Consider the following 14887-nt stretch of genomic DNA (forward strand, 5'->3'; position numbering starts at 1 on the left):
GGAATAGCTGGGAGGAGGAAAACAAGGAAAGAATTGGTTAAGGCAGCCAAAATTAAAGACAATTGGTCCTTCTGGCACTTGCTTGCCAAAGGGGTACCTTTCAATGTAAAGGAATATGGTTTTTACACACAGTTGCATACTTGCTAACACTTCAGAAAGCTTCATTTTATCAAAGAGATAGTAGGAGGATCTGATTCTAGCAGGGAAGACCTGGATGAAGTAAAGGATTGGGGTACCAGGCAGAATGTTTTTTTATTCCATGTCAGGTACAATTACTGCAACTGAATGTTTGAAAAACGGGAAAGCGCCAGGACGAGCTACAATAACTGGAGACCTTTATAGTTCTGAGACAAATGTACGGGGGGCAGAGATAACGGAAACGTGGAAGGGGCCCAAATAATTCCGATGTACAAAAAAGGGGACAAAGGAGACCCGGCTAATTACAGGCCCATCAGTTTGAAAGATAATGCTAAAAATATTTTCATTAACCAGGTCCTAGAGAAGATGCAGACCTGGTGGAGACAGAACAAGTTGAATCCCATCGGCAAGTGGGCTTCAAAATGCAAACGAGCAATACAGATCAGTATTCCGTTTCATGTTGACTGCATAGAAATTGACCTTAATCAATAAGGGGCACTTGTATGTAGTTCAGTTTATTTAACACCAGCTTTTGACTTAACTCCTCGCAAGAAGCTGTGAGTTACATTAAAGGAGATGGGGATGCCACTAGATCTGGTGTGTTAAATAACCCATTTACAAACTATGCACAAGTGAGGTGTGGTAGGGCGGGCAAGTTAACTGTACGCATAACAGGATGGGTCTTAGCCCCAACCTTGTTCACACTACATATGAATGGGCTAAAAGAAATCTGAGTGGCCCTGTTAGCTGAGCATATGCTGCTTCAATTAAAAAACATTAGCCAATACAATAACTGGAATGGACGGATGTTGGTCTTGCTTGCTGAGCTCCACAATCAAACAGCACAACGACCATAACTCAAGTAACTTAAACCCTCATCAGCACAAGACCAACAAAATGTAGTGGCTAAAATAAGTATCAATGCAACAGATATAAACATCACACCCCAATAAAATAAGTCACTACTGTTGTCAGCTAAACCTACCACCATCATTATTATTAATCATTGACGTTGTAACACTTGTACCACCTGAATAGAACACGCAAGTAATAATACAACAAATGGGTAGAAATCATCTCATGATCATATGGTTAAAAATCTCAGCACCTGCGCCAACTAAAAAATGCAAATGTGAAACTCTCTCACATATTCTAACTCTTCTATGACACTTTCAACTTTCACATAGATTTTACCCCCGGTATCACCTGTATTCCTCTCCTCAATCCAGTCATACCCAGCACAACATACCAGTACCTCTTCTTTCCATTTACAACCATAGCTACCCTTACTTTTATGTTTTTGCACCACTTGACCAGCCACTCACCTACTTCTTTCCCACACTTTCACCATGACACTTCATCCCCAACTTAAAATTCCTTCACCAAATTACAACATCCTCACCTTTTTCAGCCTTCCCTACAAAAAACTGTGCTTATTTCATCTAGGAATTCACCCTTTGGATAGACTTCCATCCTCACTTGTAAAGCATTGTTTCACTTACCTAACACCTCAACCACTCACCCATACAACTAAGAGTGTATTCTCTAGCATAAGAACTCATGTCAAAGGCCTTGAAATAGTCAGACTCGAAAATGAATTGAAAATAAGTTACCCCCCCCCCAACTACAGTCTTAACACACAAACTGGGAGTCAGCTAGGGCTACTCTCTTTAAAGCTGTACTTCCTGATTATTTCTCAGACTCTACAAAAGCTTGTGAATGAGTATGGACAGAAGGTGTCCAACGCGTATTGTTTAATAGCATCCTCCTTAGCAGAACTGCACACAATTCTGAGCACGTTTCACAAATAGCTTACTGGTTCAAAGACTAGACAACACTGGACTATCTTTTATTGGACTACCTCAGCCCTCACTGACTGATCCCACATCATGTCAAACATTTCCTTCTCACCTGCATTATTCCCCTCCAAAACTGGTTTTCTGCATGGCTTGACCAGGACTCATCTTGTTTACTGTACATTTTTGCCTTCTAACTGAAATTCACATTCAAAGCCCACTACTACAAATACTTTGACATGCATATCATACTAAAGATAGACAAACTATCACATCTTGACTATTGTGCTATTGCTTATCCCACCCAACTGGTTGACAATGTCAAGCTAAACACATCCAAAAAAACATAAGAGATACTTGCTTACAGTAAATGAACCATGTACCAGCCCTCAAACACATGTCAATTGAATGGCGTTAGTGCTATCTCACCTCAAGTCTGCAACGGGAGTGTACCTCAGATCAACTCTCTTCTTCACTTATTAGAGAATTATCTCAATGCAGATGCCTGCTATCTCGTCACGCTACCAATCCAGACTCCGCTCTCAACAGGTCTCAAATCCTTGCACTTGCTGCAAGTAGAAAGATGTATCACCTCCAAAGCTATGTGTTTCACATTAAGCGGTTAATTGTGCTGACATACTTTGCCTTCATGCCAAACTATGCACTACCAAAAAAGAACACTGCGGTCCAGATTTTGACCATTCTATCCACAACAAAACTCAGCTTTTTTTTTTTTTTTTTTTTTAACAACTGGGGCATATCCGAGAAAGGAATCTAAAATGTAAATGTAAATTAGCACTTGTATAGCGCACTACTCACCCGTTAGGGTCTCAAGGCGCTGTACTCATACCGCTATGGAACCCCTCCTGGCTTTTCCCTGTGAGGCGCCCACTCCTGAGCACCCCCAGGGTGAAGCCAGGCATCCAAGCGCTGTTGGGGCCGTTGTGGAGATTAAGCAAGCTATTGCCCAGAGTTGCAGAGTGGGACCCATGAATTAGATTAGGCACCGAGGCGAGAATTATCTGGTCAAGGGGAATTGAGCCCAAGACCTGCCGAAGCGGGACTTGAACCCTGGTCTTGATCCAGATCTCTGCTTCAGGGTCTGCCGCTCTAACCATTGAGCCACACTTCTCCACAATCTATGCTTTGCAATTTCGGTGATCTTGGGTCCTCAATGTAAATTAATTTTCAGTTGTAATTTATTTCATTAACTAAGATCATAAAAGCACATAAATAAATAAAAAATGCATATTTATAAAAATCCAGCAATCAAATGAGTGAAAAATATAATGTAATGGGCACAAATGTATAAAGTCACAGTTGTGAAATCATAAAAGATCAGGGCTTCCAACGATTCAAATCATAATTATACAAAATAATGACTTCATAGCGGTTTTTTACACATAGTTTATTGATAATAAACAAGAGATCGTGATTTGCTTATTTGGAATAAAGTGACCAGTGCAGTGCCATTTTCCCCAACAATGGGGAACATAGTGTAACAGAGCTTCTGATTACCCCAAAATATTTAAGTTGTTAAAAACAAAAACAGATAACATTATTCAATAGCATAAAAAAGAAAAACATGCAGAGCACAGTCAACATATTGCATTATTTAAGGGCTAATACATGCTTTATCTGTTATATTGGGGCATCTTTCCCCTTGTGCTGCTAGGGGTGATCAATTGCGAAGTAAGAAGCACACAAAGCGGGTACTCAACTTCCCACCCACATCTGACCCTCCCTTTCTAGACACTTGGTAAGCTTTATCCATAATGCCATTAGGTATTTTGCCAAACCAAACACAAGTACTCAATTTCTGCTGGTTCTAAAGATTCTGAAGGAGTCTAAATATCTCCTGGTGCCCAAGCTCTTACAAAGGGGCACAATCCACTTGACCCAGAGCTTCTCATAGCAAGGGCAAACAAATAATATATATGTTCCTATGATTCTCTAACTCCATAAGATACTGGACAATGATCATCTACCTTGCTCTTTATGCTCTTTGCTTATCATTTAGAACTAAATGCTTTGATGGGAAAGGTGCTGTATCTAAATTGGAGCTATAGATTGCGTGCTAGAGATGGTACAATTTCATCAATAACCGCCTCATAGCACACACACGATTTACATCAACAAAATCCAGCGTTAGTCTTCCTCTGCTCTGTGTTCCACAATTTCAACAGATACAACATCACAATAACGACTTTTGATCTTATTGCGTGAGAGCAAGCTCATCAACTCTTGGGAGGGCCAAAAATTGTTATTGCCATCTCCAACTGGGGATCCCAATTCAGGTTCAGAGTAAGTCTGATGCCTAGGAAATCACAGGTGTTTGCCACTAACATGTGTCTGTTTATTTCTCCATTTGGGAAAAATGTGGAATCATGAAATTAGGAGTGGGAGCAGATTTGTAGACTCTTACAAATATCACAGTGAAAGGCTTTGAATCCTACTGCAAACATGCTTTAAAGGGCAAATGAAACATGCCAATGGGTGGATAGATGATTGGGAGTTTTATTGGATTGTGAGCAGGCAGCAGTTATCTATTTACTGGCTGTGAAAAACATACAAAATGATAGACTAGAGGGTGAACACCATGAAGTAGAAATGAATGATATATTGAATGATATTTTCAATGCATCTTATCTGCCAAATTAATGTACAGAAAGTAAATGTGCTGTGTTGGTCTTAAATGTCATGGAGGCTTATACTGAAAAGCTAAGGTCGAACTTCACTCTTAGTGATAAACGTTTTATAGTAAGTGGTGATTTTAATGTCACTCTTAGGAATGAGGAGGTGATGTGAATTTATAGGAATTAGGTGCTATGGGATAACAGTGGTGGATATACTAAGGGGGAAACCTAGGCTGAAAGGGCACAAATTCATTCCAGTGATAGTTTAGAAAGGCTTTGGTTTCTAAATGGCTGTGCTCCTTCTGACGGTCCAGCAAGTAACACCTTTATAATAGGAAGGCGATACAGCCTCACTATGTTTTCAACAATACTGAGGCAGAGTGCAACACTGAAAGTAACCAAGACTAAACTAACAGCATTAGCTCTCCAATACTCTACATATGATTGAGGGACAACAAAGCGCTTGATTGCCTTGTCAGATTGAGTGGCAGTAATAATCAGAAGATAATATGAAAAATATATTTCCCTGGCATTGTCTACAATGAGCATGGTGGAAACAGAAATTAGTGGAAATTTGAAGGTGTGTTCATTCACAGGTTCAAACTGATTTGTGAGAATAACTGATAATATTTCCTCGTTTTTTACTCTACCTGCCATCCTCTTTGTCTTTCTAAGCTTTGTATTGGGAATGAGTTTGGAACGAGGTGAATTAAGGTACCTGAGCGATGTATTTTAGGCCAATAAATCACAGGGTACTTTATTGTGTCACTTGGACTAATAAACTCCCACAGAAAGGCATGTTAGGACAAATGGTCCAGCACTGCTCATCACCCCTGGTTATGTGGAAGGAACAATTGACCGTCAAAAACTTAAGAAGTCACCAGGCCCAGATAAGGTTGTGACTTACCTATATAAAGCTTAATGTTTACTCACCTACAGCTTTTTATACTGCTGACAGGTCCCTGCTTTGGCTCAGAGTGAAACTGTAAGGTATGCTAAAATGGATGGTGCTAGCCCTGCAGTATTTGCACGATTATACAACAGCAAAGGCCATATATGGGTGGTGTGGTGAAAGCACTGCAGAATTTGGAAAACCATTACAAACTGTTGATACCCTTGTATGCAAAACAGCATTCATTCACAAGCATATCTGAAAGTCATGCATAAGCCTCTCTGCAGGCCAAAAAGCAACCAACACCATTCTAACCATACACGCCAAATTGGCACTAGGAACCCAATATGAATCTTATTACTTTCTGTCCTTGTCTGAATACAACACACTATTTTAATACTGCAACACCACAGAAGATGATATTATGATTCCTCCATTCTATCTATATCTGAAGAGGTCACATTTGGATTGCTCTCCTTGATGGAAAAGTCAAAATTGTGTAGCAAGTGAATGATATACTTAAGGGACTCTTACACTACATTATAATGGCTTCAGGCAGCCTTGTGTTCATATGCGGCATATGCGGGTAGATGTGAAAATGTTCCCCTGTCCAGTCTCTGAATAAAAATCACATACATGGCATAGTCTGCGTATCTAAACAGGCTGTAAATTGTAGGAAAAAAAAAAAGGAAGCCTGAATCTCTGTTGAGAAATGTTTATTGAAACATGCAATTAGTATCTTTGTATTCCTGATTAAACCAAGACACATCCTTTTGGGTAGCAAAATGCACCAAAAGTGGAAGATCTGACTACTGCAGATGATCATTCAATATCCATGAATATTTTTTGGTGATGAAAGTAGCTTTTCAGAAAATCTCTCGGACATTAAGCAAATAATTGCAGATTTTTGGAAAACCTAAGGTTGAGGTCTGACTTGAGGTCTTTTGGAACCCAAATACGAATAGTGATTTTCTTATAAATACAAAATCAACCTTCTCCAGCAGCTGAGTGTACAGGACTGAATAAAGAACACAAGTCAACTCTGATTTAGTGAAGTGGGCAATGGTCCCACCTGTAGCTCATTGTTTCTTACTCAAGCAAGCATACCTGACCCCCTCCATGGCTATATGGTGGTTGGGAAAGGGCATAAACCCAAACCGTTTATAAGTTTACAAACCTGACATACAACACTTTTATGAATGCTGCTGATTCACAACGCTGACTTAGATAAAGTGGCCTTGGCTGAATCTGTCATAGCCTTCAAAATATGTGATAAAAACAAAATCAACCAGCCTAGACAAAAAGAGAACGTATACGATTTGGTGAGTTACCATTTTCATTATTTTTACATTTTCAGTTAACTACAGGAACATCACATTTTATGTAAATAATGAAGCACCATCTTAAGAAATGATAAAAGTGAACAGCATATGTTCATAATGGTCCAATTAAACAATGCAGATTACATCTTATGGTCATTAGTAGCAGTACTGGCAGGAATTTAAAAACATTTGCTCCCTTTTTACCTCCACCTTTTCCACCATTGGAAAAACTGGTGTGGCATGGTTTCTTCCTCTAACAAAAAACAATTGACAAACTGGAGTTCTCTAGGCAGCCAGATCAAGTACGTTTGACACCCAATAGTGGAATTTTGCCCAATATACATAGAGACAGCAAGTGACAATGCCGTGGGGAAAAGTAATTAGGAAACTTAAATTACGCTGCCTCTCAGGCAACTCCAATGGGAATTTCTTCCTCAAATTATCTTAGTCCACCATTGAGATTGAAGGACAGATGTACTAAGGTTGGTATGCAAAATCATCATCCACAAGGAGTTGCTGAACAACCTGCCTAATGAATATTAGATAGGTCTCAATTTGCAACCCTATATAATTGGTCACCAGCACATGGAGGTGGCCTGCAAGGGACAGCAGACCAATAGTTCTTTATTTGCATTCCCAAATTATTATTTTTAAAGCAGAGTTCCTTAAAAGAATCAGTCCTGCTTAAAAAAAAAACATTTACCCGCTTGGAAAAAGATTAGGGAGAACTTCTCTACCTCAGGCTCTCAAGACGATTACCAAAAGAGAAATTTAGAAGTGAACCCCTGTTGTTAAACAGGCCATCCCCTGCCTATGTCTTCTAAGAGAACATCTCATGAGCCATCACACTGACCAAATTCCACTTGTACTACTGCAATGGCATATACACATAACAAACAATAAGTGGTATGGCGCAGCTGATATTTGGCCAGAAATTACAAGCAAGGCAAGACAAAAGCACTTTTTGCTGACATTAAAGTCCATTCATTGGCTGCTAAAAGAATGCTTGTACATTTAAAACGGTCTGCCTCATCAACAACGTCTAAATGGTCCCATTCCACGCCATCAACTGAAGCTGTTTACTATAGACAGATCAAAGAGAAGCCCAAGGTCTGTCAAGGTCACCCTACTCACCATTCATCAGGTCAAACACATAAAATGTGACAAAACACTTCACATTCAAGGCTTCACACAATGGAATACACAATGGAATTCTTTTAAAACACACACAATAGAATATTCGTCCACCACATTCTACAGTTGAAAACCATTTCTTCATATTGAGGAAATCCCTGAACACTTGACTTTTTATATAGATCATTAGGCTATTACCCCCTATCACACATGTATTGGCTTGACTATTTGTTAGAATAGTCTTGTTATGCAGATTATAAAGATTCATGTGGGTATTAATTCTTTAACAAACACGTGTCGATATCAAGCATTTGAGGAGATAAAATAGTTTATCACTCTTGAAGTGTTTCTCTAAAAACACGTTCTACTAAAAATGGGAGTGCTTTAAAGCTTCTATTTTGTTCCATCTACAAAAATGGGACTCTTGCAAATAGGTTCTGCTCATTTAGTCCACAAGAATATTTTGCTTTTGACCACCCGGTTTCAGGACATTTACTGTCTGTGAGTCTCACTACTTCAGCCTCACTCACTGTATTTTAATTACATTTGGACAGAGTGTTTTTACAGGCAGTGTTTCCCTTTCGAGATAAGGCCCCTGCAGCACAGTACGGGTAAGAAGCAATTGGTTGGTTACATGTGCACACATGCGTACGCATATATATGCAGGCTGCACGTGAGAGACTACTGTCATGCTCAACCTAGGAACTTCACGCAAGTGACATGCCTGCGGAAGTTTTAAACTGCAAATTAGACCTGTCAAAATCATTTCACATATTAATACGTCAGGTCTGAGTAGGCAGTATTGCCCATGAAGACCCACCGCACGGCATTTAAAAGGTAGGACATTTACAAGTTAATGTTGAACATAAAACTATAATTAAATATCCCTAAAAGCTAATTTCACAGTAGCAAGGCTGGCTGCTTCCACAGGGAAACATTGTGCTGCAGTGTTACATTCATTAAATGCTGAATTCAGATTGGTAGCAGCTAGGGAAATAATTCAAGGACTATATTTTTTTATAGTTAGCCATAATTTAATTTAATAGTGACATCGCATTTTGTCTGACTACTGAGCAAAAGGCACTTTTAAAAAGTTGTTATTCTGTCTAACGCTTGTAAGCATTTAACTGTCACCTGGCAGCTAAATAGCTCCCCTGTGGTGAGATGTGGATTTCCTAAGACTGGCCTTTCTTTGACAGGACGACCTGGGAGCTGTGCCCAGGGATCAGTTAAACAAAGGGGCCAACCTTGTTACAAATAGATGCATTTGTCTCCAGGCCTACTCTCTTCCTTTGCTCATCTCTCCACCTTGCCTCCAAAACCACTGAGAGGGTTAGAAATTACCACCAGGGAGGATTTCCCCATTATCAAAGCCACACCTCTGGGTGGGTACAGGAGCTCCGACCAGGGACAAAAGGGTTCTGACATAATGTATTGTCCCAGAATGCTGTGCAGGAGGGCTGGGAAGGGATTAGAAGGATGATGAGGCATCCTAAGATTGGTCAGGGGTGCCAGGCATCTAGAACATTCTGCCCACACTTATGAAACTGTGCACAAGGGAACAAGACTCTGGAAAGCAACAACGCCAGAATCATTGGCAGCTGGAAGAAGGAGCCATCTGATGCCCTGATGGACTAAGGACTATGCCTACAACTGACCCCTAGGACTGTAAGAGGGAATAAAATGGATTTAGCCCAATTAATATTTATGCCGGAAATGCCCCTAAAGCTAATAAATTCACGAGTCAAGGCATCCAGATTATGTTGTGGATTGTTCACATATAACATGACGTCATTAGCGGACATAGACACCAAGGCCGTTTAGGGTGTAAAGGCCAATCCTCTGTGTGAATGGTGTTGTCTTACCCTCGCTGTAAGGTGTTCAACGGCTATGGCGAATAATATGGGTGAGATGGGGCACCCTCTTTACTGGGAAATTATCCAAAACAGTGCCGTTCAGGCACAGACTGACAGTTGGCTGCTCGCTCAGGAGGCCAATTAAACAGAGGAAATTAGGACTCAAACCAAGACAAGCAAGGAGGGCAAAAAGATATGGCAATTTGAGCGAGTCAAATATCTTTGTGGTGTCTAAAAACACTGCCGCAACCATAAGGCTTGGATCTATGGTCTCAATAATAGAAGAAAAAGTGTGCAAATTGTGTGCCGAAAGTCCTGTCTGGTACAAACCCTGAATGGTCCGGGCGAGCGATTAGTAGCAGAAGTGGCAACAGACGAGAGACAATCAAATTAGCCATAATTTTACTAGCAATATTCATCATGGAGAGGGGCCGGTATGATTCGCATTTGTGGGTATCTTTGTCCAGTTTTAAAATAGTTACAATCAAGGTGGCAGGGAGGACACCGACCTACAGGGACTCCACTTACATTACATTTCAAGTAGATGGGGAGCCAATAGTGATGTGTAACATTTATAAAAGCCAGCTACAAAGCCATCCAATCCTGGAGCTTTGTCTCCGTGTAGCTCTCGAATTACCTGGACTATGCCCTACACTGTGAAGGGTTTATCTAAAAAGCACCTGTATCCATCTTCAATCCACGGTAGCTGGATTGAGTCAAAGTAGGCTGTCAAAACCTCGGGGTGTAGATTGTAGAGATGTGTAGAGTGAGGAAATTTTTTTTTTTTTAAAAAGGACATCATCATGCGCTGGACTGCCTCGGTCCAGACATGTGATTGAGCTTGGTCACTCTCAAACTCCACTATGTGGGCACTAGCCCATGGTTTGAGAAGATTGGCCAGAGTCTTACGAGCTCTGTCTCCCTCGTCATATCCCCAGGCCTGAACCTCCCAGCCCAACTAATGCACCTCACTCTGTGCCACCTCTTCAAATTCACGTAGCTTGGTTCAGATTGCCGCAAGCATAGGTAAATTTCATCTGTCAAAGTACTGCTGGTTGTAGGGCACTTTCCTGGGCCTCATGGTCGGACAGCTCCTTCCTCCATGTTCTCAATATTCCAGCCTGCTCTGCTATGCAAACCACTCCAATAACCACCTTGAATGCTCAAAATAGTAAGCTATAACGGCTTTAACTCCTCGTGCAATACCTGATCTCTGAGGCTTTCCAATGGGAAATGCCAAGTAAATGCTCATGTTACGCTTTCTGGAGATCGGAACTCCAGTAAAACTATAGTATGGTCGGAAAGTGTGTGCAGCAGGTGTTCAACCCCGAATTTAACATCCTGCGTGGCAAGCCAGAAGTCAACTCAGGACCATCTGTTATGCATAGTATTTATGCCCACCCCATCTGACCTTGTCTAGAGTGCCAAAATCAACTAAATTGCTATCTGTCATAAGCAGATGAACCTGGTTGCAGGCACCTAGTATTGCTACAAAAGTCAAAGTGCGGGTCAAGAACTACATTTCTTGCCATACTGCTGCTGCATATGAAGACATTGCATCAGCAACTGTGCAGCTCTGGAGCGATGCATCACCATGGGCCCTGGTGCATAATGTTCGTATCGCCAACTGTGTGGCTTGACAACACAAAGCCTCCCTCATAAGGGGATTCAACATCAAACAGCTGCTTGAGGATCGACAACTGTGCGGCTTGTCTATGACACATCCCTGGTTGCGGAGATTGTAACTGACGCATCACCTTCTCTGATCCCCTCATTGGATCCTCAACATCAACGCACTACCTCTTTCAGCGGGACAAATTTGGTCCCTGTAACCCGCCCACGCTCCATCGCGGTTGGTCTGAACATTTGACTTGACCCAGGTCTAGAGAAACCAGAGAGCCCCGGTTGTCGCTTTACACTCATAAGCACTACAATTGCAGATATTCTTTAAAAATGCATATCTCGTCTACTGCTTATTCAATGTTTGTCCTTTTGGTCTTGTTCATTAAATTAAGCTCTATTTTTCTAACCTGGTGTGGATGTTATTTTGCGTGGTGTTTACACTGTTTTATGGTATTCAATTTGCACAAATACTTTACACATTGCCTCTGAAGTTAAGCCTTACTGCTCTGTGCCAAGATACCAGAGGGTGAGCACAGGTCAATTTAGGGGTGTATCCGACTTACCCTGACTGGGATTGTGATCCCTACTTGGAAAGGGTCCATACCTCTGGCAACTAGAGACCCAATTTCTAACAGAAGCACATATGTCACACCACCATGAGGTGTCTAGTTTTTAGAAATGTCTGGGTCTAGTACGATTTCATGGATACCAGCTGAACTAGTGCCCAAAATCCACAGCAACCCACAAAATACACTGATCTGCTAGGTGAAATATGTCTTCAGGTCCCGTTTTATGGTGTTTAGTTTCGGAGGTGTTGAGTCTAGCTACACAAGTGAGGTACCATTTTTACTGGAAATCTTGCTGGAACACAGAAAAGCAAAGCATTACTTTTATACCTTTTTTAACACAAGCAGTCTAACAATGTATAAAACTAAAGTGTTTTTACAGTTTTTTTTTTACATTTTTAACATTTGAGTTCTACCTCAGATCATCTCTTATCCACTAAAATTCCAGTAACTGATATTACAATATCGGTATTTTGACAAATATTTTCACTAATTTAAATACTGAGTCTTGAAACTAGGTTTTGCAGCAAATACCTTGCTTTGGAGTCTTTTACGTTTTCATAGTTTACATTTTTAAACAATTATGATAATTGCATCACTACTGTTTTCATCACAATTAATTCTCAAGAGGATACACATTTGGATTTAAAAGGTTTCAATATCAAATGTTTTTGGTCAGTTTTATTTTCTGCAAAATTGTTTACAGCTTTTCAACTGCACAGGGGAATTTCATTCACCACAGTAAGAATCCGGTTATGGTTCTTTTTAAACAATGTATTGAATTATCACTTATGGTATTAATTAAATTGATATATTTATAGGGATCTTGGACCCCAGGAGAACACTAAACCGGTACTCTCTGATATGCAGTACAGAAAAAAAGGCAATGAAAGTGATATTGTTTGTCTAAAGAAGAATGACAAATTATTAATATAGTTCCAGTGCCACTCCTAAAAAACCTAAAATACAGTTCCAATTCAGATAAGATCTGACATGAGATGCTGAAGGAAGAACTAAACGTATTTTTAAAAAACATGTATGGTCCAACGATATGATGGCCTGCAGCAATTTTTGTTTCCCTAACTTTAAAGAACATGAAGATGCAAGACTACTTTCATGTGCTTTTAACATAAGGACACAATGTACATGTTTGTTAAACAACTGCAAGCACTTCGGACGATCTATGTAAATGTGGCATGTAGCGGGCTTCACATTTAATTGATTTATATTTTTTTTAGTATGACAGTGTTATTTATGCTTGTTTATAGAAATAATATCAGACGGATAAAACACAAAACAAAACGTTTTAAATCAAATTCATAAAACGTACATTGTTTTCTCCTGGGTTTTCAAATCATGCAGGAAAATGCTCATTACTAACAGGGCTATCAAACAGACAATGGCGTCCTTGTGAAACATTACCTGGCATATTCCAATCTGGGAAGAATTAGATAAGCAATGAAGCAGATAACGATGAAGAGGTCCGCTGTCAGAAAGTATACAAGGGCGCTGTCAGTCACACTTGTTGCTGCTGCCAAGTCCACTATGGATACTATAGAACAAATCAATCCACCCATGGCTTGACCTGCATAAACATAAACGTAATATCTCTGACACAAACAGTAGTCATGCAAACAACATGAAGCTGAAATCTTATTTTGTGCATAATCTCATTATTTTATGGTAGTACCGGGGCTCCTTTCACACAGTGTTTACATTAATGTAGTTGTCTTTTCAATCAATCAATATATTACTTTATTTGAACATAAAAGCACATAGATCAACACAAACAATGCAATTCAAAGCACACCATAAATGTACATGTTTAAAAAGTACAGATTAAAACATAATAATTACATTTTCATAAAACCCAAGAGATCTAACATGGCGTGCCACTAGTAAAACTAAAAACACCTTGGTAAACACCTTAGAGACGCAAGTTAGTAAATGCAGTTGGGGGAGGAATCCAAAGGAGGCTATCTCATGGCAGTGGCCCCGATGGCCCACCTCCCCTGGAGATATTTAGCCACAGGATAGAACAGTAACAAAGGGGTACTTTTAGGACGTTGACTAGAGTTCTCAGGAAGTTGGTTTCTTCGATACTTGATTTTGCTAGATTTGAAAAGCCCCAGATCTCTGTCCCATACAGTGCACTACTTCTGCCGTGCCCTGTAGACTTTTAAAACAGGTGAAACACGCTTGATTTTAGCAGATGTGCAGATAATTAAAATCAGTGACTCTGGTGTGCCATCAAGAATAACAGAGCCAGAAAAGGACTTGTGTGGTCATATATTTTGTTTTGGCATGACTGCTCCCCAGCCAGCTTTCGTTACAAAAATTTCCAAATCGGTTTACCAGAGCTTGGAGACCATTCAGGGTCTTTGAGATTAGGAACGTGTCATCGGTGAATAAGAGCAGGGGGATCTTCCTACCCGTCAGCTCTGGTGCATCACTTATACAATCTTCCAAATAGGTAACCACAGTGTTTAAATATAAAGAACACAGGGTTGGAGCGAGGACACACCCCTAGCAGATGCCACTGTGGATTACCATCCAGTCTGATAGTTCCCCCTGTGTCCCCAAAGGAACTGTTCATAAGCATCATGATGCAGACATCTGATGATGTCCAGGAGGTCTGGTGACAGCTGGCTGTCTTTTAAGACACCCCACTGTTTACACTGGGGGACCAGGTCAAATGCTGATTTCAGGTTCACGAATACCAGATAGAGGTGAGATTCTTCGATTAAAGCAGCCTTTCGATAGATGGCCATGAACCTGAAGGCCTGGTTGATGGTACTTGTCTGGCTTATAAATCCCGCTTGTAGGTAAGACAGAGCTCCATGTTCTTCTATCCAATGTTGAAGCTGAAACAAATTCTGTCTGCTGAAAACCTTTTGGATTGCATTGACAAGGATAATTGGTCT

The 14887-nt window shown here is 40.4% G+C and overlaps 1 protein-coding gene across 1 annotated transcript in view; it reads right to left on the minus strand.

The window, feature by feature from the left end:
* The window catches only part of SLC29A3 (solute carrier family 29 member 3), a 141016-nt gene that overhangs the window by 35026 nt on the left and 91103 nt on the right, over positions 1 to 14887 (minus strand). The window contains exon 5 of the mRNA XM_069240566.1: positions 13386 to 13548. Within this exon, the coding sequence (XP_069096667.1) occupies positions 13386 to 13548 (163 nt within the window). The remainder of the gene's footprint in view (positions 1 to 13385; positions 13549 to 14887) is intronic.

This window comes from Pleurodeles waltl, chromosome 6 (assembly GCF_031143425.1).
Source record: "Pleurodeles waltl isolate 20211129_DDA chromosome 6, aPleWal1.hap1.20221129, whole genome shotgun sequence".
Classification (NCBI taxonomy): Eukaryota; Metazoa; Chordata; class Amphibia; order Caudata; family Salamandridae; genus Pleurodeles; species Pleurodeles waltl.